Genomic DNA, 26,053 nt, shown 5'->3' with positions numbered 1-26,053 from the left:
AACCCACCCCGCCCGGCAGGTTACGTCATTTCCGGAATCTCCGGCTTCTCATTCTCTTTAGTGTTTGCCGTGTCCGTGTCTCCCCCTTCCGCCGGTGTCCTGGTCCGACCCTCCCGCTGCAGCACATGGACTAGACTGACAGTTCCTTCACTCCCGCACTGACAGGGACAGACACAGAGAGAAGGTGAGGGGCGCGCGGGGCTGGATGGGAGCGGGGGGAGGGGAAGCCTTCTGGGCAGGGGCTTTGGGAAGCGCCGGGGCGTCTGGGAAATGGTCTCCGGCCTGAAAAATATTCTTCTTGTTCTACCCCCCCCCCAGTGTGACTGTCACTTGTACCCGCCCCTCCTCCCCAGTCTCCCCAGTACAGACCAGTCCCTGTATTACTGCTGCTGTGCAACTACATATTCCTCAGTCTCCTAAACCTTTCTTATATTGTCCCCTCTACTGTCCGACCCCTGTACTGTCCGACCCCTCTACTGTCCCTTCTGCCCCACACCTCAAGCTCAGTTTGGCCTCATGAATTTCCACATTGCTCTGATCTACTTGTTCTGTCTGTGACCTCAATAATGTGACTGGAACTGACTGTCTCTTGTCACTGACCCCTCCCTCACTTTCTCTGACCCCCACCCTCCCTCTCTGACGCCCACCCTCCCTCTCTGACCCCCTCCCTCTCTGACCCCTACCCTCACTCTCTCTGACCCCCTCCCTCTTTGACCCCTACCCTCACTCTCTCTGACCCCCTCCCTCTTTGACCCCCACCCTCCCTCTCTCTGACCCCCTCCCTCTCTGACCCCTACCCTCACTCTCTCTGACCCCCTCCCTCTTTGACCCCCACCCTCCCTCTCTCTGACCCCCTCCCTCTTTGACCCCTACCCTCACTCTCTCTGACCCCCTCCCTCTCTGACCCCCACCCTCACTCTCTCTGACCCCCTCCCTCTCTGACCCCTACCCTCACTCTCTCTGACCCCCTCCCTCTCTGACCCCCACCCTCACTCTCTCTGACCCCCTCACTCACTGACCTCCAGCACAGTTACAGTCTATGGATACAGTGGAACTGCACAGTAATATGTCGGGGCCTCCTTGTTGGATTGAATGGCTTGTGGCATCAGTCTGTTGCTACGGGTTTATTACATGTTAATTATAACTGATGAGGATATCTTTATAAATTTCAGTAGGGGGTGCATTATAATCTACATTTTGTGTAAAATGTCAGGAGGGGGGGTCGGCGTCCAATTTCTGCGCGTCGACGTCCAATTAGAACGTGGCAGTGTCAAAATCAGCGGCCGGGGACCCCTGTTATAAACGGCGCATTCTGACGTCAGAGTGCTCCGTTTATAAGGATAAAATTTACAGTCCGGTCCCATAGGGAAATGGCCAGACTGTAGATTATATAGTGAATAAAGTACCCCCTCTTGTAAAATATAAGGATATTATAAGTTACCGAGGAGTTTCATGACCATATAAAAACACGAGGACGAAGGCCGAGTGTTTTTATACAGGTCATGGAACTCCGAGGTAACTTCTAATATCCTCATATTTTACAACTGGGGTACTTTATTTATTATAATACACACATTTCAATGAGTCATGTGACAGAAATGACATCAGAACTCACCGTTTATAACTGATGACATCAGAACTCACCGTTTATAAGGATATAATTTACATGATATTCATGGCTTTTGTGTATTATAAATGTATATATGTGTGTGTCTCGCTGGGATAACCTGAACCCACTCATTTCCTCTGACTTCAGGCTTTGTACCATCTGATGCACCAATGTGTTTTATTGTTTATTTCACTCATCATTTCTTACCTGATGCCTCTGTTATGTGCTGAGTCCTGCAGTAAATACTATATTGGCCCCCTGCATTGTAACTGCAATCATTACTGTATAATTTACATTATGTGATACTCAGAGTTCCCTGTATAACTCAGCCTGCAGCCTTGTGCCTTTATATGGTCACAGAACAACCCCTCAGTGACTTCTAATATCCTTATCATTTACAGTAGGGGGTACATTATCCCTTATAATACATGAGTGATACTCAGAGTTCCCTGTATAACTCAGCCTGCAGCCTTGTGTCTTTATATGGTCACAGAACAACCCCTCAGTGACTTCTAATATCCTTATCATTTACAGTAGGGGGTACATTATCCCTTATAATACATGAATGATACTCTGAGTTCCCTGTATAACTCAGCCTGCAGCCTTGTGCCTTTATATGGTCACAGAACAACCCCTCAGTGACTTCTAATATCCTTATCATTTACAGTAGGGGGTACATTATCCCTTATAATACATGAGTGATACTCAGAGTTCCCTGTATAACTCAGCCTGCAGCCTTGTGCCTTTATATGGTCACAGAACAACCCCTCAGTGACTTCTAATATCCTTATCATTTACAGTAGGGGGTACATTATCCCTTATAATACATGTGCAACCACTGGGACAGAATACTCTGTTATACAGATAGCTAGAATCTCAGCTGCCATAAAGCACTGCAGGGCTGCTGCATCCCCAGATGGACAGAGCTTGTTATAATGACAAGTTGATATAAAATCCTGCCACCACTTATTATGTTCTCTGGGTTCGTATCAATTGGTTCTGTGAGGTCCAGTTTCCAGTGTTCAAGCAGTGAGTAAAAGCCAATGTGTATTTGAGAGCTTCTGGGGCTTTTGGAGAAGTGATGCAGCCAGTGCTGTTTAACTGGAATCACTGATGTCTAAATATATCGGGTCCCATGGAATTAGTGTTACTTTTCTATTCTGCCCCATTTCAGGTTGTAGTTGAAATGCTTGTTGGGGTCTCTCTGTGCATCCGCTAGCCTGTACCCCATTTCTGGCTCCTCCATTGCAGCCGCAGTTGATTCCATGCATTGACATTTGCTCTTGTCTCTCAGGTAACGCTCTCACACTTCACCTGCACTGACTCTGCACTGAACCCGCTGTTCTACCTGCTGCACTCAGCTCTAATGGACGTCACCATGTCTCAAGCTCCCAAATCACCTGCCGCCCCCCTCCCGAAGATCCAAATCCTGAACAAGAACCAGCATTCTCCTCTCCCCCAGCCTCTGAGTATCCCTTCTACTGCCAGTCCACTGCCCTCTGAAAATGCAGGTAGACCTCTCCAGAACTCTGCTTTACCCTCTCCATCTGTCACATCCAGCGGTCCAACTGCAGGTAAACCTGAGCCTTGTGTTTGTTACAAATCATTCCCTAATGTCACTACAAGCAGGGGAGGCTGAGGCTACACTGGGCAGTCAGTGCTGGAGGGCAGTGCCAGTCACAACTCTAGTCATTACATTGCTCGGGTATTCTTGTGCCGGGCAGCTTTATGGGCAGTGAAGCCTAAATAAACACTTGGGTCACGTCTAAGCCAATGGCTTTATCTGTTGGTCATGTGACTGCACAAGAACCCACTGGCAGCACCCTGGAAGCGGCAAAATCCCCAGTATGCCGTTATCCTTAAAGGGATCCTGTCATGGGTAAACATGTTTTTTTCAAAATGAATCAGTTAATAGTGCTGCTCCAGCAGAATTCTGCACTGAAATCCATTTCTCAAAAGAGCAAACAGATTTTTTTATATTCAATTTTGAAATCTGACATGGGGCTAGACATATTGTCAGTTTCCCAGCTGCCCCCAGTCATGTGACTTGTGCTCTGATAAACTTCAATCACTCTTTACTGCTGTACTGCAAGTTGGAGTGATATCACCCTTCCCCCCAGCAGCCAAACAACAGAACAATGGGAAGGTAACCAGATAGCAGCTCCCTAACACAAGATAACAGCTGCCTGGTAGATCTAATAACAATATCAGACAAGGTGGGAAAACATGCAGCAGGCAGAATAACTGCTAATAAGTTTTTATTTTATGTGCACGTGACATGTTTCGGGCTGCAAAGGGCCTTTGCAGCCCGAAACATGTCGTGTGGACATAAAATAAAAACTTATTAGCAGTTATTCTGCCTGTTGTATGTTTTCCCACCTTCTCTGATACAGTTACATGATTTATGGATATCAGGACGGAGTATCCAGGGGAATTACATACTAACAGCCTTCTAATCAAAGATTAACAACTGACGGTGTGCACCTTCCACTGGATCAAGATCTAAGAACAACACTCAATGGTAAAATCCAGGTCCCACTGAAACACATTCAGTTACATTGAGTAGGAGAAATAACAGCCTGCCAGAAAGCTGTTCCATCCTAAAGGCAGGCACAAGTCACATGACTGGGGGCAACTGGGAAACTGACAATATGTCTAGCCCCATGTCAGATCTCAAAATTGAATATAAAAATATCTGTTTGAGAATTGGGTTTCATTCAGAATTCTGCTGACAGTCAGTGACACCCCCCCCCCCATTTGGAAGCTGGGAAGAGTTAGAAGATGAAGGCAAATGATTAAAAAACTATATACAATGAAGACCAATTGAAAAGATGCTTGTAATTAGCCATTCTATAACAAACTAAAAGTTACCTTAAAGGTGAACCACCCCTTTAAACGCGATGAGAACCGTAGCCATGAAATTGATTCAATCCACGTGGGCTGTTCCATTTCCTTAAAGGAGAACGAAAGATAAAAAGAATGTCTGGGTGGTGCCAAGTTGTAAGTCAATTAACTGCTACCCCAGGCTGCTGCTGCCCCTCTTTAAAATATCCACTGACCTCCGTGGTACTTCATTTGGTTGTGTCCGACCCATTGAGCTTGTACAAGTACATGAGCAGGACAGAGCTTTCTATACCGTCCGTGTGAGGCACAGAATGAAAGAAGGTGACAGTCGGGACCCCAAGAGGAGGAGTCTGGGAAAGCAGTTAAGCCACCAACTTGGCACCCACTAGTGTTTTTACTTTTCCTTCTTCATTAAAGTGTCAGTGTGATAGAGTGGGTATTAATGCGTGTTTTGCACCGACAGTTTTATCCCTGGTTTTTTTTTTTTCAGTTTCTTCTAACATGGCAAACCCCAAAGAGAAAACCCCCATGTGTCTTGTGAATGAGTTAGCCCGTTTCAACAAAATTCAGCCCGTGTACAAACTGCTGAGTGAACAAGGTCCGGCTCATTCAAAGGTAAGTCTCAAGCCTCGCCTGCCCCCCACTTTTAACAACGGAATTTCTCCTCCCTGGGTCATGCATTGCATTTTAATGATTACAGAGAGAATAGTTCAACCTGTCTGCCTTTAGACTCCTAGCTAAGGGTCATGGCAGTTGGAGTCCCACACTATTAAAGGGGAAGTAAAGTGTAAAAATAGAATAAGGCTGGAAATGCTGTATACTAAACATAAACATTAACTTACTGCACCACAAGCCTAATCAAACAAATGATTTATGCTTTCAAAGTTGGCCACAGGGGGTCACCGTCTTGTAACTTTGTTATACATCTTTGCAAGACCAAGACTGTGCACATGCTCAGTGGGGTCTGGGCTGCTTAGGGATCCTCATAAATGATCAAAACAGCACAAGTCAAATAATATCTGCCAGAAGCTGATACAACAAGACTGATTAATAATCAGAATATACAGACTGCACTGGGTCCTGTGTTGTCATGTAATCTAATGTGGATTTTATAGTTTTTCTATTGTTTAATACAAACTTTCTCCAACTCTGCAGAACCAGTGGCTGCAGCAAAATAATCCTCCAAATAGAATCCCAGTTTATCTGTTTAAATCTGGCTCCATGATCTTTGTCCCTGCAGCTGGAGTTGGAAACAGTAAAGGGGATGTAAAGGCAAAAATAAAATCCAATACAAATCTCTACACAGTCGTCGACTGCTCTACAGAGAAACAAACAAAGCTGCTTGAGTTCTGCATGGCTGGGAAGTAAGGCGGGGGCTCCCCCTGCTGTTCAAGTATGATTGTTTCCCTGCTGAGCAGTTAGGGACCGTCTGACAATTCCTATCCACAGCAATAAATGAAGGGAGAATTTCACTGCATACAGTCAGGTTTCTTATAAAAACTGTACACTTTTTTTAATTAAAGTATATTGGAGATAGGTTTCTTTTTTATTAAAGAATGTAAAAAATTTTTCTCTTGCCTAATTGGGGGACACAGGCACCATGGGGATGAAGATCCTGCAGCTTGGAGAAGGACACTAACTTGTTAACTTTTGACTCCTCCTCCTGCTCTGGGCTTCATCCCCTGCCTCCTCCTACTATACTCAGTTTCTTTTAGTGTCCTCAGAGGAGAAGACACAGGAAAACTTGTGGCTGGAGCAGTGATCAAGGACCACGGTTAAGATCATGCCACAGATGGGGACCATTGATTACACTCACGTGTCCCACCAGCTGTTTAGGTTCCATCCTAAAAACTCTACGTGCCCAACCGCCTTTCCGCTCTACGGAGGTCTGCAGGCTTGCTCCCTTCATTCCCTGTAGCTGTGTTTCCGCTCCACGGAGGTCTGAACCAGCTTTTATAATCCATTTTCTATCACTGTACATGGATTTATGTTTATATCTACAGGGAATCCAAATAGCCAGAGGCACCCAGCGGCTGGACGGATTGGGTGAGTAGTTTTGGTTCACCTACTTCCGACCTACCCCCTCCCAAGGGCGCCAGCTTACTTTTCATAAGCGTTACTCACGGGGCGCCCTTTTTTCGCTGCGTGCAGCACATAGGCGCGCACTTCCGGTTTCTCTCTGCTGGGCGCCATGCGTTGGTGACACGCACGTCGTCACTGGCGCCAAAACTAGCGAGCGCGCACTTCCGGTTCTTCGTTGTGCGCAGCGTACCTCAGCCGGCAATCTCCTGCGCTCCTCAGTCTCTCGGCGGCGGCGCTCCCACGGCAGCCACTACGGACTGGACCTACAGGTTGAGCCGTCGGATAACCCTATCCTGCCGCATTTACAGGCGAGTAACTCCACCTGTTTTTATGCGCATTAGGCTGTAGAGTTTTCTTCTATGCTGCACACGTGTCTTGGGGAGTTGGGATAATCAACATCTCCCTTCTCTCTTGCAGGCTCTATTACTAAGTCCTGCGCCAGGATATCCCCTGCCCCTCCTTTTATACTGTATACCTTAAGGAGTTTTGGCTGTTTTGCCACTAAGATGGCAGACAAAACAGAGGAGCCCAGGACCTCAAAGTCCTCAGCACCTTCTCGCAAGGCTACACAAATATCTTACCTTGCATGTGCAGCGTGCAACACCAAATTTCAGAGTGTTTCGTCTGAATCTGTGTGCGCAGCGTGTAGAAACCCACCCACTCCACCTGTTGCTAACACAGCCAGCACTGCCAGCACATCTGACTCTGAATTGGTTCGTGCTCTCTCTCTCTCACTTGCTGGACTACAAAATTTATCCCGCATTCCTGAGACTTTAGACAAGGTTTTAGAGAGATTGTCTGACCCCGCAAGGTCACAAGACAGCAGACCTACTGCCTCCAAACGTTCCATTATTTCCCCTCCAGACTCCCCTGGGGAACAGTTTAGCCCATCTGACGAAGAGGGACAAATCCCTTCAGGTGACGAGTCAGAGGATCAACCTGACCCAGATCAGGACACTCCCAGAACTCAAAGGGAGGTAGAGGGACTTATACAGGCTGTTCTTACAACGCTTAACATCGAAGACACAACTTCGACTGTGGAACCAGCTAAGAACATTTTTAAGAGACAAAAGAAAACCTCCTACATCTTCCCAGCATATGAGCAATTGGAGGAGATAGTCAAATCTCAATGGAAGACCCCCGATCACAGAGTGCAAATATCCAGGCGTTTTTCTCAAACCTATCCATTCCCACAAGATTGCATTGATCTCTGGTCATCACCTCCAGCTGTTGATACACCAGTTTCCAGGCTATCCAAGGCCACCACTATCCCGGTGGCAGATGCTGCGTCCTTCAAGGACCCTATAGACAAGCGTCTGGAGGGATTCTGCAAGGCAACCTTTACAGCTTCCGGTATGGCCTTCAGACCGATCTTTGCTATAGCCTGGGTGGCCAAGGCAATGGAAGTCTGGGTAGAACAGACAGCTCAACTTATTGGGTCCGAAGACCCTTCTACCGACGCTCTTTTATCGCAAATAGCAGATGCCACATCTTATATCTGTGACGCCTCTTTAGATGCTGCAAAACTGGTGGCTAAGGCTTCAGCACAATCGGTAGCCGCCCGAAGATTCCTGTGGTTGAAGTCATGGTCAGCTGATCTCACTTCCAAAAGATCTCTCGTTAGTCTTCCCTTCCTGGGAAAACAACTGTTCGGAGCAGAGTTAGACAAGATCATATCACAGGCCACCGGCGGTAAGAGTACCTTGCTTCCTCAGACCAGAGCCAAGAGAATCACTTTTAAGAGAAGACCGTTTTTTCGGCCCTTTCGCCAGGGTCAGCGGACGAAGCCCCCAGCAGACAAGTCCACCTCTAACTTTCGCCAACGCTACCACAACAAGCAAGGTGCCTCCTGGTCGTCCTCAAAGGGTCAGACCAAGTCCTCCCAGGACAAGTCCGCCACGGCATGAAGGCGTACCCACCCTCGGAGGGATCCCCTTAGGCGGCCGGCTAATGTCCTTTCGAGAGGTGTGGAAAGCCCAAATAAGGGATCAGTGGGTCATTCAAGTGGTCTCTCAAGGACTGCTCATAGACTTTGTACGTCTTCCCCCCCGCAAATTTTTCGTATCCCGCCTACCCCTCAACGTTCCAAAACGGCACAAGGTCCTCTCAGTAATCCAAGGCCTCTGTTCAGCAGGGACTATCCAACCGGTGCCTCCAGGGGAAAGAGGTTGGGGATACTATTCCAACCTATTCACGGTCCCCAAAAAAGACGGTTCCCTGAGGCCAGTCTTAGACTTAAAGGATCTCAACCCATTCGTCAGGAAACTCCATTTCAAAATGGAATCCATACAGTCTGTCCTCGCATCCATGGAGGAAAACGAATTCATGTCAGTCATAGACGTCAAGGACGCCTACCTCCATATACCGATCCACCCAAATCACCACAGATTCCTCCGGTTTTATGTCGATGGCAACCATTGGCAGTTTGTGGCACTTCCATTCGGACTTTCGTCTGCCCCCAGAACCTTCACCAAGGTGATGGCGGCGGCGCTGGAACAGCTCAGGCTCAGGGGCATCTCAGTACTACCCTACCTGGACGACCTTCTCGTAAAGGGCCCGTCTGCGGCAATCACCCAGTCCCACACCTCGCAGACGCTCCAGGTCCTGGAGAACCTGGGTTGGATCATCAACTACAAGAAGTCCCACCTCCTTCCGACACAGACCATAGAATACTTGGGGCTGATTCTGGACTCCAAGCGAGCGACAGTCTTCCTTCCACAAGAAAAAGCCAATACCTTACAGAGCCGCATTCAGACTCTCAGTACAACCACCTCGGTTCCTCTTCGCACGGCTATGCGAACACTGGGTACAATGGTCGCCTCATTCCCGGCGATCCCTTATGCTCAATTCCACACCAGACCTCTCCAACATCTGATTCTCAGGCATCAACGGCGGGACCGATGGAACTTGGACCGCCTGATTGTGATCCCAGAGAAAGTTCAGACTTCCCTGCTCTGGTGGACCCACCCTCTACGAGCCTCACAGGGAAGACCCTTCCCCAACCACGTATGGACGGTGGTCACGACGGATGCAAGCTTAACGGGGTGGGGCGGTGTACTAGGAAACAGAACAGCCCAGGGCTGCTGGAACCAGGAAGAGAGACGTCTGCAGATCAACCTGCTGGAGCTAAGAGCAATACTGTACTCACTACAACACTTCTCGCCATTCCTCCGGGGCATGGCAGTGAGAATTCAGTCGGACAATGTGACCGCAGTGGCCTATGTGAACCACCAAGGGGGCACAAGAAGCCCTGCATCCCTACAGGTGGCCGCCAAGATCCTGTCTTGGGCAGAAAACAACATCCCAGAATTGTCAGCGGTGCACATCCCAAGGGTCGACAACTGGATGGCAGATTATCTGAGCAGGGAGACCTTAGACCACGGCGAATGGAGTCTGCACCAGGAGGTCTTTCAACTACTAGTAGAAAGGTGGGGTCTCCCAGATGTGGATCTCATGGCATCCAGATGCAACCGGAAGGTGCAAAGATTCGTTGCCAGGAGCGCGGACCCGCTAGCTCACGCGACAGACGCCCTAGTAGTTCCGTGGGACTTCACCATGGCCTACGCCTTTCCCCCACTGGCTCTTCTCCCGAGACTCTTAAAGAAGATAAAGAGAGAGGGAACTCTGACCATTCTCGTGGCGCCATACTGGCCAAGAAGGTCTTGGTTCGCCGATGTGGTGGATCTGTCCATCGACGAACCGTTTCGTCTCCCGGACCGAGAGGATCTGCTGACTCAAGGGCCCATCAAACACCCGAATTCTCATGGCTGGGCTTTAACGGCGTGGCTCTTGAGACCTTAGTCCTTAAACGATCAGGGGTCCCCACGGCAGCCATCCCTACCTTGCTTCGGGCGCGAAAGCCAGTTTCTGCAAAGGTATATCATAGAGTGTGGAAAACCTTCATCGGTTGGTGCGAACGACAAGAAGTCAATCCACAGAAGGCAACTGAGAGTGACATACTCTCCTTCCTCCAAGATGGGCTCAGTAAGGGGTTAGCATTGAGCTCGCTGAAGGTGCAGGTTTCGGCCCTTTCCATTCTCTTCCAGAAGAAATTGGCGCTAAGGAGCCACGTCAAGACTTTTTTGCAAGGGGCAACTAGGATCGTACCTCCTTATCGATGCCCAGTTCCCCCTTGGGATCTCAATCTGGTTCTCTCCGTCCTTCAGGAGGATCCGTACGAACCCATAGAGGCCGTGCCCCTGGCCACGCTTACTGAAAAGGTTGTCTTCCTACTAGCAATTACATCTGCGCGACGGGTTTCGGAACTGGCAGCGCTTTCTTGCAGACCTCCGTTCACCATCATCCACAAGGATAAAGTAGTACTCAGGCCCACACCCGACTTCCTTCCTAAGGTTGTCTCAGAATTTCACCTCAACCAAGACTTGGTAGTTCCTTCTCTCTGTCCGGTGCCCCGGAATCCCAAGGAAGCTAAATTGAACAAGTTGGATGTGGTTCGAGCAAACAAAGCCTACTTGGAGGCTACAAAGGATATGAGAAGATCAGATTCCCTTTTTGTGCTACCGAGTGGTCCTAAGAAGGGAACTAAAGCTTCCAAGGCTGCGGTAGCTAAGTGGATAAGATCCACCATCATCAGAGCTTATTCGGTGAAGGGCAAGGAGACTCCACTGCAGGTGCGAGCACACTCAACGAGGTCCTTGAGTACGTCCTGGGCAATTCGCCACCAAGCCTCCGTGGAGCAAGTCTGCAGAGCAGCTACTTGGGCATCTCCGCATACTTTCACGCGATTCTATAGGCTGCACACACAGGCCTCAGCCGAAGCCAGCTTCGGGAGGAAGGTGTTACAGACTGTGCTTGACTGAGCACCTTTTGGGGGTTACAGTGTCCCGCCCTCAGGGGTTGCTTTGGGACATCCCCATGGTGCCTATGTCCCCCAATTAGGCAAGAGAAAGAGAGATTTTTGTACTTACCGTTAAATCTTTTTCTCTTGTCCTATATTGGGGGACACAGGCCTTCCCGCCCTGTTGTACACTGCTGTGCAACGTTTTTTATTGTGTAGAGTTGCTCCGCGTTGGGAGTCCTTGTTTTGAAGGTTATGAGGGGGTTGAGAGACTCCTTTTCTGTTTTGGGTTGCTATATATCTCACTCCTCTTCGGTTTGAAACTGAGTATAGTAGGAGGAGGCAGGGGATGAAGCCCAGAGCAGGAGGAGGAGTCAAAAGTTAACAAGTTAGTGTCCTTCTCCAAGCTGCAGGATCTTCATCCCCATGGTGCCTGTGTCCCCCAATATAGGACAAGAGAAAAAGATTTAACGGTAAGTACAAAAATCTCTCTTTTTTTTGCCTTTTAATACTAGTTTTATCTGGCATGGATTTTGAGGCCCAACAGGTGAGGTGGGGCTTTTGTTTTGGTTCACACACTTGTGTTGGGCTTTTTGGACGTGTGACTTTCCTGGGGTTAAATAGTCAAATGTGATTGACGTCCAACAATGTTGAATCGGAAACTCAGGGTTGAATCCCTCCGTTGTGAGTTCAGCAGCAACTGTCAGCGTCTGGTGTGGCAGTTTTCATGGGTCAGACAGCGGAGTTGCTCACTGTCCTATTGTCTTAACCAAAAGATCATCTCCCTGTCATTGCTGGGACCCTGTTTATATATTTCACCCACTGCTTAATTAGTATGTCCATCTTGATTTATGGTGCTGTGCATATGCTGGGGTGTTATATATTATATATATATATATATATATATATATATATATATATATATATATATATATATATATATATATATATATATATATATATATATATATATATATATATATATATTAATTATAAATTAAAGGGCTTGTTCCCCTTTGAGTTAACTTTTTGAATGCCGTCGAGGGGCATATTCTGAGACAATTTGTAATTGGTTTTAATTTTTTATTATTTGTGTGCAACTCGTATATTTACCCACTTTGATCAGCTCCCCGATGAGGACCTGCAACTGCCTTATCCACAACCCCCGGACCACCATCAAACAGGAAGTGACGCTGCTGCAAATGGGAAGTGACGTCATCAAAAGTGGGCGGGGCATAAACAAGTTTTGTAAAACATTAAAAGGAGTAAAATATAGACAATATAACATAAGATAATAAATTTAGATGAGACCCGCAATCTGACCCGCATCTATACCCACACCTGAAAATCCTCCCCTCATTCCACAGAGTGCCCACGGTTTTTGCGGGTAACCGACCCGCTGCAGGACTCCACTTCACCCCCCTCATCATTGATATAAGTGCCCTCTCCCAGTCCCTCCAGGGGCAAGTTAGCTTTGTCCCACCCATCCGTGACATCACCAAAGGGGTCGGCACATCGTCAGAGGACCGTTGGGTTATGGCGGGGTTTGCCCAGGGAAGGATACGGTCAGTGCAAGCAACTGCCCTGGGGTAATATTATATAATATATATATTCTGCAGCCTGTCTATAGAGACATAGGTATTTTAAAGTGTGTGTCAAGATCCATAACACCTTGGGGGACGATGAAAGTCCCTATGCTGTATGGCAGCTCCCACTTGTGTATTAATGCAAAGGATGAAAGTTCTGTGCTGCAAATATTCTCTGTCATTCCTGCACTGGTTCCTGTGCAGATCATGCACGGCTGCTGCTATTGCTCATGTTGGGGTGTCCGTGTATAGGCTTCCCCCACCCCATCATTTGGGAACGGCTATTTGTTTAAGGAGGGCGTTTAAATCGTTGTCTCCTGCTTCCCAGGTCATTCCGCTAGGACGGTGGCAGGATTACAGCCTTCTTGAGAGAGTGGGAGAAGAACGCCCAAGACAAGTGGGTAATATTTATTATCAGTATATTTTTATCAATAGGTTTTGGGCTTTTGGTCCCTCCCCCTCTTTGCAAGAATCTGCAGGTGTTAAAGTTTTTATTTTAGAGAGGGCTTCCTCTTGTGCTGCGTGAGTCTGGCACACAAGGAGTTAAAATGTTTCGTGTGGCGCACTCGGGCTTGCAGGTGAATCTGGTGCCTTGTTGCTAGGGGTTAACGTCTCCGTATATATTCATTACTGACCTGCACAGGTTCTAAAGTTATTTGTAAATGTAATTACATGTGCCCAGAACATTCCTTCTCTGTATATTTGTATTTATACATATGGGAAGGAGGTGCCATATTGTTTCCCTTAGACAGTACAGTATGAGGGTATAGCTTATTGTGTGCCCAGAACATTCCTTCTCTGTATATTTGTATTTATACATATGGGAAGGAGGTGCCATATTGTTTCCCTTAGACAGTACAGTATGAGGGTATAGCTTATTGTGTGCCCAGAACATTCCTTCTCTGTATATTTGTATTTATACATATGGGAAGGAGGTGCCATATTGTTTCCCTTAGACAGTACAGTATGAGGGTATAGCTTATTGTGTGCCCAGAACATTTCTTCTCTGTATATTTGTATTTATACATATGGGAAGGAGGTGCCATATTGATTCTATTAGACAGTACAGTATGAGGGTATAGCTTATTGTGTGCCCAGAACATTCCTTCTCTGTATATTTGTATTTATACATATGGGAAGGAGGTGCCATATTGTTTCCCTTAGACAGTACAGTATGAGGGTATAGCTTATTGTGTGCCCAGAACATTCCTTCTCTGTATATTTGTATTTATACATATGGGAAGGAGGTGCCATATTGTTTCCCTTAGACAGTACAGTATGAGGGTATAGCTTATTGTGTGCCCAGAACATTCCTTCTCTGTATATTTGTATTTATACATATGGGAAGGAGGTGCCATATTGTTTCCCTTAGACAGTACAGTATGAGGGTATAGCTTATTGTGTGCTCAGAACATTCCTTCTCTGTATATTTGTATTTATACATATGGGAAGGAGGTGCCATATTGATTCTATTAGACAGTACAGTATGAGGGTATAGCGTATTGTGTGCCCAGAACATTCCTTCTCTGTATATTTGTATTTATACATATGGGAAGGAGGTGCCATATTGTTTCCCTTAGACAGTACAGTATGAGGGTATAGCTTATTGTGTGCCCAGAACATTTCTTCTCTGTATATTTGTATTTATACATATGGGAAGGAGGTGCCATATTGATTCTATTAGACAGTACAGTATGAGGGTATAGCTTATTGTGTGCTCAGAACATTCCTTCTCTGTATATTTGTATTTATACATATGGGAAGGAGGTGCCATATTGATTCTATTAGACAGTACAGTATGAGGGTATAGCTTATTGTGTGCCCAGAACATTCCTTCTCTGTATATTTGTATTTATACATATGGAAGGAGGTGCCATATTGTTTCCCTTAGACAGTACAGTATGAGGGTATAGCTTATTGTGTGCCCAGAACATTCCTTCTCTGTATATTTGTATTTATACATATGGGAAGGAGGTGCCATATTGTCTCCCTTAGGCAGTACAGTATGAGGGTATAGCTTATTGTGTGCCCAGAACATTCCTTCTCTGTATATTTGTATTTATACATATGGGAAGGAGGTGCCATATTGTTTCCCTTAGACAGTACAGTATGAGGGTATAGCTTATTGTGTGCCCAGAACATTCCTTCTCTGTATATTTGTATTTATACATATGGGAAGGAGGTGACATATTGTTTCCCTTAGACAGTACAGTATGAGGGTATAGCTTATTGTGTGCCCAGAACATTCCTTCTCTGTATATTTGTATTTATACATATGGGAGGAGGTGCCATATTGTTTCCCTTAGACAGTGTTTATGAGGGTATAGCTTATTGTGTGCCCAGAACATTCCTTCTCTGTATATTTGTATTTATACATATGGGAAGGAGGTGCCATATTGTTTCCCTTAGACAGTACAGTATGAGGGTATAGCTTATTGTGTGCCCAGAACATTCCTTCTCTGTATATTTGTATTTATACACATGGGAAGGAGGTGCCATATTGTTTCCCTTAGACAGTACAGTATGAGGGTATAGCTTATTGTGTGCCCAGAACATCCCTTCTCTGTATATTTGTATTTATACATATAGTGCCATGTTTATACATAAATCGGAGCTGCCATACTGGTTGCCCCCAACATATTAAAAAACATTTGATAGGTAGAATTGTTGAGTTTGTGGATGTCTGAGTATCTGTGTCTCTCTATAGATGTTCACAGTGCAACTCACTCTAGGGGACCAGTACTGGGAGGCTGAAGGGACGAGTATTAAAAAAGCTCAACACGCAGCTGCCGCCAAAGCCCTGGAAGGGACAAAGTACCCGAAGCCTACAGTCCGCCCTGTACGCGGTGAGAGAAAATACCCAGGTACAAGTTTACAACCTGATCCGGAATGTAAACATGTACTGCTGCCTCTACTTTTCCCCACGCTCCTCCTCCTGTTCCCCGCGCTCCTGTTCCCCGCGCTCCTGTTCCCCGCGCTCCTTTTCCCCGCGCTCCTCCTCCTCTTCCCCCGCGCTCCTCTTCAGTGGGGGGAGGATTATTTAAAGGTGAAGCACATCTTTTTTTTTTTTTTTAACCTTGACTTCTGCAGTTCGTTCAACCCCCAACAGGTTCACAGTAAGACTTTTCTTTGATGTGTTTGTGGATTTGTTTTTCTCTTTGCAGACAGCATCACGCCAACGGTTGAACTAAACGCTCTCTGCATGAAACTCGGAAGGAAACCCATATATAAACCTTTAGATCCCTACACTGGGATCCGCTCGGCGTATAACTACAATATGCGAGGAGGCGGTTACCCCCCACGGTACGTCTGTTTCTTTCCCCCAGTGCCTGGTGTTCTCTGTACATTAGTGTAAATAACAAATCTCTCTGGTTGTACTAGTGTCTTGTATACGAGGTATTAGTGTGTGAGCAAGTGCTTCTCTTCTTGCACCAGCAACTCATATACACATTGTGTTACCAGCAAATCATATACTCATTGTGTCTACACTGAGCCCACACAAGCCTTTTACTGGCCCAGCTTCATGTCTGCTACAGCCAACCTGTATTTTACACACTTAAAGAAAAACTATACCCCCAAAATGAATACTTAAGCAACAGATAGTTTATATCAAATTGAATGACATATTAAAGAATCTTACCAAACTGGAATATATATTTACATAAATATTGCCCTTTTACATCTCTTGCCTTGAACCACCATTTCGTGACTCTATCTGTGCTGCCTCAGAGATCACCTGACCAGAAATACTACAACACTAACTGTAACAGGAAGAAGTGAGGAAGCAAAAGGCAGAACTCTGTCTGTTAATTGGCTCATGTGACCTTACATGTGGTTTGTAAGTGTGCACAGTGAATCTTACGATCTCAGGGGGCGGCCTTTTGTTTTTTAAAATGGCAATTTTCTACTTATGATTACCCAATGGCACATACTACTAGAAAAGTATATTATTATGATAATGGTTCATTTACATGAGGCAGGGTTTTACACATGAGCTGTTTTACTCAGTATCTTTTAATAGAGACCTACATTGTTTGGGGGGTATAGTTTTCCTTTAATACTTCCTCCTACAACCAATTCATTGGATTCCGACCAACCACAAGTCCCAATCATCCCTTCACACCAGACCGCATTAGATCCCGACCAACCTCAAGTCCACACCAGGCAGCATGCTGTCCTTCAGACCCCACTAGATCCCATCCACTTGGAGTTCCTGAGTAGCACTAAACCTTAACCAGCTTTCTGATCCCACACAATCTCAATACAATATTAAAAATCTATGAGTAACCCTTACTGGATTAGAGTGGGGCACTTGTCACCTTTTTCACTTTCTACATGTTTTGTCTTCACCCAAAGGTACTTCTACCCATTTCCTGTGGCCCCCATCCTCTATCAAGTGGAACTGTCCGTCGGAGGGCAACAATTCCACGGCAAAGGAAGGACAAGACAGGCGGCCAAGCACGATGCTGCAGCCAGAGCACTGAAGAGCCTCCACCACGAGCCTCTCCCTGACAAACCAGCGGTACGGGGTCACTTGCATTAAAATGTCTGACTTGCACATATACATGTTATTATGTTACTATATACTCCACTCTCCTGAGTTTCAGTGCCTTATAGACAGACATTGCATCCACTAATATATCCCTATTCTATACAAAGCACTATTCTCTGCTTGGTGATAGTTACACAAGGAGATATTGGGTTGACACATATTTCCTGCTATAGAAATTCTTGAAACTGTGGTTGGGTGATCCAACAGTGTTTATATATGCCGGCTAGTCCTAATATTCACCAAATCCTTTTTTTTTTCTTTTTCAGCTAAATGGGAAGGCGGCAGATGAAGAAAATCTAAATAAGTCAGAAATAAGCCAAGTGTTTGAAATTGCACTTAAACGGAACATGTCTGTGAATTTTGAGGTACGTTTTTTTCCTTATCTGGAAGGCTTTAAACACTGTACAGGCTGCACTAAGTGATGTGCTATTGGGATTGTCATGGCTGCTGCATCACTTAAGGGGGCCATTGACATAACAATTACGATCTCTCCTGGAAAAGATGTTTCCAAGAAAGATTGTGCGTTTCAATACACACGTGTAGAGCTAAATCGTCAGATATACAGATATAATCAATAGATGATTCAGCACTAACAATGGTCGATGTTTGGGTACCTTCAAAGGCGTCTGAATCTCATACGAAGATTAGATTCGTACAATATTTGTGCGTGTATGGCCACCTTTAGCCAGCCTGTGCAGCTTGGTAAGAAATCTGAGTTTTACCCTGTGGAAACGATGAGTATTGCTAATTACAAGTACAAATTCTCATTGGACTCGTTAATATTCCCTTTACAGGAGCTCCTGAGCTTATTTTATATAGATATATAGATATAGATATATATGCGTCTGGGTGGCACACCGATTCTTAGCTTAATACCCGGGTGCACGGCAAAACTTCATATAAATCTCCAAATAGTTGTTTTAGTGCTGAAAAATTGTATTAAAAATGTGCAGTTACTGGCTGTAACTGCACATTTTAATACAATTTTCAGCACTAAAATCCTGGAGTTGCTGGTCATTTGGAGATTTTTATATAAATATTACCCGGTCACTTGTTAAAAGGGACCCTGCTCTAATGTTAAAACCTGCAATGAATATCCTCCCTCATTTTAGGTAACCAAGGAAACTGGCCCTCCCCACATGAAGAGTTTTCTAACTAAAGTAATAGTCGGTGAATTCCTGGGCGAAGGCGAAGGAAAGAGCAAAAAGATATCGAAGAAGAACGCTGCCATAGCCGTGCTAGAGGAGCTCCGGAAACTGCCCCCTCTTCCAACGGTTGAGAAAATGAGGCCAAAAATCAAAAAGAAAACAAAGTCCATCGTAAAGGTAAGCGACGCCCAGCAAGGAACCAACATGGCAGCCCTTAGCCATTGGCATCCGTTACATTAATGTGTTTATACTCAGAATCTTTTTTAATCTTATTCGCACAGCTTCCTACTAGTCCTGAATATGGTCAAGGGATGAATCCAATCAGCAGGCTGGCACAGATTCAGCAGGCCAAGAAAGGTAAAGAACCCGAATATATTCTGATCACAGAGAGGGGTCTCCCGAGGCGCCGAGAGTTTGTCATGCAGGTACGAGGACGTAGCATCTCCTTTCTATCATTCCTACCTCATGGCTCCTCACATTCGTTGGCTGAACCTTAATCCCGTTTGCAGGTCAAAGTAGGAAATCATGCCGCTGAAGGCTCGGGCACTAACAAGAAAGTCGCCAAAAGGAACGCTGCTGAAAATATGTTGGAAATCCTAGGTTTTAAAGTCCCTCCGCCTCCCCCCAAACCTGCACTCAAGACGGAAGAAAAGGTAAAGCTCCGTCCGGGCTCCCGTCATGCCAGATTACAGATGAGCCGATATATCCGTAACGATGGTAACTTTTTGTTACCCGTATTCTTTTTCCTTGTAGCTCCCTGTGAAGAAACCGGGAGATGGAAGGAAAGTGACCTTTTATGAGCCGGGGTCGGGAGAAGATGGCGCTAACCGTAAGTTTCACACTTTTAAGGAGAAGGAAAGGCTAAAACTAAGTAAGGTTTATCAGAAAGGTCTATATAAATACACCAGTAACCCCTTAAAGTAATGCTGCTCTGAGTCCTCTGTAAAAAGAAACAGCACATTTCTTTCCTTCTATTGTGTACTCATGGGCTTCTGTATCAGACTTCCTGTTTTCATCTTAAACTTCAGGGCTAGGGCTTGAGCATGCTCAGTTTGCTCTTCTCTCCCTCCCTGCTGTAATCTGAGCCCAGAGCTATGAGTGAGCAGGGAGAGACTCAGGCAGGAAGTGATGTCACACCAAGCTAATATGGCAGCTGCTATCCTTAACAAACAGAGAGCTGTTTACTCCGATATGGTCCCAGATTCATTATTAAGCCCCCCCCCCCAAACCTTTCTCTCTTGCAGATAACAAAGATGACGAGTTCCGGATGCCTTATCACAGCCATCAGCAGCTTCCCGCGGGAATTCTCCCCATGGTGCCCGAGGTTGCTCAAGCGGTGGGGGTTAATCAAGGACTTCACACCAAAGAATTTAACAGGGTGGCCCCCAACCCAGCCAAGGCGACTGTGACCGCCATGATTGCGAGAGAGCTGCTGTATGCGGGCATCTCCCCCACGGCCGACACCATTCTGAAGAATAACAACGCGGCAGGCCACGTGCTGCGCGGCCCATTTACCCGGCCCTCTGAGCAATTAAATTACCTGTCTAGAGTCCAAGGATTAGAGGTAAAGAAACCCAATGCATGCAACATCCACATACAACAGGACTGCAACTCCCAGCATTGCAGACAGGAAATTCTTAGCATGGAAAGCTTGCATACATATATAGCAGGAAGGGGGTAATATCACTACAACTTACAGTAAAGAGTGACTGAAGTTTAGCAGAGCACAAGTCATATGACTGAGGGCAGCTGGGAAACTGACAATATGTCTAGCCCCATGTCAGATATCAAAATTAAATATAAAAAAAAAAATCAGTTTGCTCCTTTTTAGAAACGGATTTCAGTGCAGAATTTCTGCACTATTAACTGGAAAAACGTGTTTTCCCATGACAGTATCCCTTTAAGTGAACAAAGAAGTTGTCTAGAAAGATGACCCTTTATGATTTGGGCTTTAGTAACAGCTTGGGGTCACCATAGCCCTTTAGCAGCATCTGTGCCCCTGAATATGCCCCCAGTAGCTCCGTATCTTCACAGCATAAGCTCAGAGACCCACTCCCAATATACAGTATATATAAAAGGCTGGTATAAGATGGGGGGCTGCTTTGGGCCAGAACAGTAAGGTTACGTACACTTAATATACAGTAAAATAAAACCTGTTGTATTCTTGGCTTTGGTTCTTTTATTAAGCCTTTCTTTGTTGTTGTTGTTGCTTTTTTTGTTGTTTTAATAGGTTGAATATAAAGACTTTCCCAAGAACAATAAGAATGAGTTTGTGTCTCTCATAAACTGTTCCTCTCAACCGCCATTAATCAGCCACGGCATCGGCAAGGATGTGGAGTCCTGCCATGATATGGTACGACCTGTTCAATACAATTAGCTGTCCCATAGGATCCTGTAAATGTGACAAACCTGCGGCCCTCCAGCTGTTTGATTTCAGCTCCCAGCATGAGCAGCACTGTAGGTTTTACTTTGCCTTTGCCACTGTGAGGGTGAATATATCTCTACTTGCTCTCCTAACTGAATCCGTTTTATACTCTTACTACTATTCCCCAAGCACAATACAGGTATTGGATCCGTTATCCAGAAACCAATTATCCAGAAAGCTCCGAATTACAGAAAGGTCATACCCCATAGACTCCGTTATAATCAAATAATCCAAATGTTAAGTCACTTGTACTTGATCCCAACTAAGATATAATTAATCCTTATTGGAAGCAAAACCAGCCTATTGGGTTTATTGAATGTTTATATGATTTTCTAGTAAACTTAAGGTATGAAGATCCAAATTACAGAAAAATCCGTTATCCAGAAAGCTCTGAATTACAGGAAGGCTGTCTCCCATAGACTTCATTTTAATAATTTTTAAACCTGATTTCCTTTTTCTGTGTAATAATAAAACAGTCGCTTGTACTTGATCCCAACTAAGATATAATTAATCCTTATTGGAAGCAAAACCAGCCTATTGGGTTTATTTCATGTTTACATGAATTTCTAGTAGACTTTAAAGGGGTTGCTCACCTTCAAACAACTAGTTATTTTCAGATACAGCACCAGAAATAACGACTTTTTACAATTTCATTCTATTTTCTATTTGTCACTGTTTTTGTGATATTGAAGTGTAAGGGGTCGCCGACCCTGTAAACTGTTCTAAATTGATACATTTAGTTGATACATTTCTTATCTTTGTCCCTGCTGAGCAGAATCTCTGGGTTTCATTACAGGCAGCTGTTAGACTTGATACAATAGTTGCTGATACTCCAGAGATGCTGCTGAGAAAACGAAATGTTGCAAAATTGCAACCATTTAGAATCTGCACCTGAATTACTGAGCTGCCAGACTCAAACACCAGAGACAGGGACATTCAACTTAGATTTTGGAAAAACGGTAAAAAATAAATAATGGAAAGTAATTGAAAAAAAGTCTTTATTTCTGGGGAACAATCTGAAAACAACTGAAGAGAAAAAAGTGTTTGGAAGGTGAACAACCTCTTTAAGGTACGAAGATCCAAATTATGGAACGATCCATTATCCGGAAAACCCCAGGTCCTGAGTATTCTGGATAACTGGTCCCATACCTGTATACCTACTGGCATATATAATGCATTGGCTTCTATGTATTGGGGCCCCTTCTATTGAGAAGTAGTGACATTGTAAACATGGTGTTATTAGTAATACATTGGGTCATGTCGAGCCCTAGTGATGCGGGGTCGATAAATTCCTGAGCCGACCCTAATCTGCCCACGGGCCGTTATTGCCCCCCTGTTTATAGCCCTGCGTCCGACCCGCAGTGACGTCACAAAAGGGACGGGCTAGAGTCTATGAATTTAGGTGCCGGAAGTGCTAGAGATTTAGTGCAGGAGTCGGCCCATGTAATGTTGCCCCCTGCAGACCATGTGTTGTAACAACAATTAAATCCTAGTGTCATTTTCATATCAGCCCATCTCCATGTAAATCTCTCTCTCTCTTTTTTTTTTTTTCCCCCCCATGTGTTCCCTTTAAGGCTGCGTTGAACATCTTGAAATTGCTGTCTGAGCTGGACCAACAAAACCCAGAGATGCCCAGAACAGGAAATGGACCAATGTCTGTGTGAGTTCTGCTTACATTTTATTTGTCTGTGTTCAGGTAATACTGACCCTAAACTGCATTCTGTTTGCTTTTAATGGGCTTGTTCACCTTTAAATGAACTTTTAGTATGATGTACAGTGATCATTTTTTATTATTTGTGGTTTTTGTTATTTAGCTTTTCATTCAGCAACTCTTCAGTTCGCAATTTCATCAGTCTGGTAACTAGGCTCTAAATTCCCCTAGCAACCATGCATTGATGTGAATAAGAGACTGGAATACGAATAGGAGAGGCCTGAATAGAAAGAGAAGTAATAAAAAGTAGGGATGCACCGAATCCACTATTTTGGTTTTGGCCGAACCCCCGAATCCTTTGCGAAAGATTCACATATGCAAATTAGGGGTGGGAAGGGGGAAACATTTTTTACTTCCTTGTTTTGTGACAAAACGTCACGTGATTTCCCTCCCCGTCCCTAATTTGCATATGCAAACTAGGATTCGGTTGGCCAGAAGGATTCGGTCGAATCCTGCTGAAAAAGGGCAAATCCCGAACCGAATCCTGGATTCGGTGCATCCTTAATAAAAAGTAACCGTAAATGTGTAGCCTTACAGAGCTTTTGATTTTGCATGGGGGTCAGTGACCCCCATTTGAGAGCTGGAAAGAGTCAGAAGAAGGCAAATAATTTAAAGACTATAAAAAATATATAATGAAGACCAATTGAAAAGTTGCTTAGAATTGGCCATTCTATAACATACTACTTAAAGGCAAACCACCCCTTTAAAACTTGGCCTGGAATTCAAAAATAAGCCCCTGCTTTGAGGCCACTTGGAGCAACATCCAAGGGGTCGGGGAGAAACATGTTGCACACGAGTCACTGGCTTAGGGTCTGTGTTCCTCACATTACACACAAGTTGCCCAAATTCAGTCATTTCCAGGCAAACTGGCTGATGATTAACTCTTTATCGTGTCACTGGAATGCTGTATAAATGATGGTTGCTGCTGTTCTCCTACAGATGTGTAAAACCCGAAATGGAAAGTGATCCTCTCCTCAAACCGGCTAACTCAAACACCTTGGGGCAAACACTGGACAGCACAGCCTAATACATGTCTACGGATGAGCCCCATCCTAAAAGCACCACAGAAAATCAAAGCGTCCTCGTCCCTTAGAGTGCTTCCACTTCTCCGCTCCCCTCTCTGCACTGTTACCCACAGACAAGGGATCGGCTGGATTTCTAGCTGTTTCTGAATCAGAACCGGCATCATCACTGGAGGTTCTCCATAATGCACATACCTGCAATAAGCAGCGGCAGCATTATGGAGAACCTCTGGTTGCACATACCTGCCAATATGGATGTGGATGTTCATAAACAGCTGGAGAACCGTTTCTAACCTGAGCTGGAACAGTCTCTGTATTACTAATGTATTATTTTGTTGTTGTCTAGAGACTCTTCCAGTCAAATACAAGAATAATGAACCCTATGACACATTTCATGAAGTTTTAAGATCATATCCTTGCGTGTAGTTGTTTATATATAATCTTTTTTTTTTTCTTCTCTCTTGTTTTATACCACGTTAGTTAATGAAGTTCCTGTTATGTGCTGTACGTTTGGAAAAGAAGATTTAGAGTTAGAAAAGTAACCGCAGTAGTTCAAATTTTCATTTTTTTTAGGCATTTTATAAATTGTATTTTTATTTGTGTGTAAATGAAATCGACGAGAGTTTTGTTTGTTGTACGGCACGCGGGTTTGTATGGCTGCACTGCGGGATATGATCGGGCGATGGAGTTGATTTTCTTTGGGTGCTTTTCAGATGTTTAATTACATATCCATGTGGGGGCCGAGAGAAACTGCCTCTGTTTATATATAAAACTGTGTTGCTTTAGATGTTGTGTTTATTGCGCCCACAAAATGAGCGCAGTAAAAAAAATCCCGCCTATGGTAAAGCACGAGCGCCTCGCAAAGTTTCAGTAACGCTTTCTTGGTTCATTGTTAAGCCAGAATTTTTTCTCCCCATGGATTGTAAGTAAAATGTAGTGTTTGTCCTATAATAAAATACTAAAAGTGAGAAGCTGCACGGCCAGTTCTTATCATAGAAAGGTGGTTTTGTTTCTTTGTCTCTTCCTGGGGCATCAGGAATATACAGTAGGTGAGTATGAGTCTGATATCAGCAGAGTACCTCTAACCATCACCCTGCTATAGTTCCAGGGGTACCCAGGGCACAAATAAACACTCACCCCAAATCTCCCCCTAACTGGCCTTCAGGCTGGGCCCCCTTAGCTCATAAGAAGGTTACAGATATATAGAAACATTGGGGTAACAGTCACCCTGCTATAGTTCCAGGGGTACCCAGGGTACAAATAAACACTCACCCCAAATCTCACCCTAACTGGCCTTCAGACTGGGCTCCCTTAGCTCATAACAAGGTTACAGATATATAGAAACATTGGGGTGTCACCCTGCTATAGTTCCAGGGGTACCCAGGGCACAAATAAGCACTCACCCCAAATCTCCCCCTAACTGGCCTTCAGACTGAGCCCCCTTAGCTCATAACAAGGTTACAGATATATAGAAACATTGGGGTAACAGTCACCCTGCTATAGTTCCAGGGGTACCCAGGGCACAAATAAGCACTCACCCCAAATCTCCCCCTAACTGGCCTTCAGGCTGGGCCCCTTAGCTCATAACAAGGTTACAGAACTATAGAAACATTGGGGTAACAGTCACCCTGCTATAGTTCTAGGGGTACCCAGGGCACAAATAAGCACTCACCCCAAATCTCCCCCTAACTGACCTTCAGACTGGCCCCCTTAGCTCATAACAAGGTTACAGATATATAGAAACATTGGGGTAACAGTCACCCTGCTATAGTTCCAGGGGTACCCAGGGTATAAATAAGCACTCACCCCAAATCTCCCCCTAACTGACCTTCAGACTGGCCCCCTTAGCACATAACAAGGTTACAGATATATAGAAACATTGGGGTAACAGTCACCCTGCTATAGTTCCAGGGGTACCCAGGGCACAAATAAGCACTCACCCCAAATCTCCCCCTAACTGGCCTTCAGACTGGGCTCCCTTAGCTCATAACAAGGTTACAGATATATAGAAACATTGGGGTAACAGTCACCCTGCTATAGTTCCAGGGGTACCCAGGGTACAAATAAACACTCACCCCAAATCTCCCCCTAACTGGCCTTCAGGCCTTCAGACTGGGCCCCCTTAGCTCATAACAAGGTTACAGATATATAGAAACATTGGGGTAACAGTCACCCTGCTATAGTTCCAGGGGTACCCAGGGTACAAATAATCACTCACCCCAAATCTCCCCCTAACTGACCTTCAGACTGGGCCCCCTTAGCTCATAACAAGGTTA

The 26,053-nt window shown here is 45.1% G+C and overlaps 1 protein-coding gene across 5 annotated transcripts; it reads left to right on the top strand.

Moving 5' to 3' along the window:
• Positions 1 to 24,745, top strand: stau1.L (staufen double-stranded RNA binding protein 1 L homeolog). 5 transcript variants are annotated; one of them, XM_041575592.1, is made up of 16 exons: positions 1 to 184; positions 2,904 to 3,183; positions 4,944 to 5,068; positions 13,248 to 13,316; positions 15,627 to 15,765; positions 16,084 to 16,222; positions 17,276 to 17,441; positions 17,738 to 17,836; positions 18,584 to 18,796; positions 18,901 to 19,044; positions 19,129 to 19,272; positions 19,373 to 19,448; positions 19,864 to 20,183; positions 20,850 to 20,972; positions 22,619 to 22,704; positions 23,695 to 24,745. In XM_041575592.1, exons 2-16 carry the CDS (start codon positions 2,976 to 2,978, stop codon positions 23,780 to 23,782), a joined length of 2,139 nt encoding a protein of 712 aa, XP_041431526.1. In that variant the 5' UTR covers positions 1 to 184; positions 2,904 to 2,975; the 3' UTR covers positions 23,783 to 24,745.
• Positions 24,746 to 26,053: the final 1,308 nt, after the last annotated feature.

This window comes from Xenopus laevis, chromosome 9_10L, assembly GCF_017654675.1.
Source record: "Xenopus laevis strain J_2021 chromosome 9_10L, Xenopus_laevis_v10.1, whole genome shotgun sequence".
NCBI classification, from domain to species: Eukaryota; Metazoa; Chordata; class Amphibia; order Anura; family Pipidae; genus Xenopus; species Xenopus laevis.
This window is presented reverse-complemented; position numbering and strand designations above follow the sequence as displayed.

What these genes read in the sequence shown, in the direction of transcription:
- stau1.L (XM_041575591.1), top strand. Translation starts at nt 2,976, where the DNA reads ATGGACGTCACCATGTCTCAAGCTCCCAAATCACCTGCCGCCCCCCTC. An exon ending in ACATGTCTGTGAATTTTGAG is followed by an intron (nt 17,837 to 18,583) that starts GTACGTTTTTTT and finishes CCCTCATTTTAG; the next exon opens with GTAACCAAGGAAACTGGCCC. An exon ending in GGGAGAAGATGGCGCTAACC is followed by an intron (nt 19,449 to 19,863) that starts GTAAGTTTCACA and finishes TCTCTCTTGCAG; the next exon opens with ATAACAAAGATGACGAGTTC.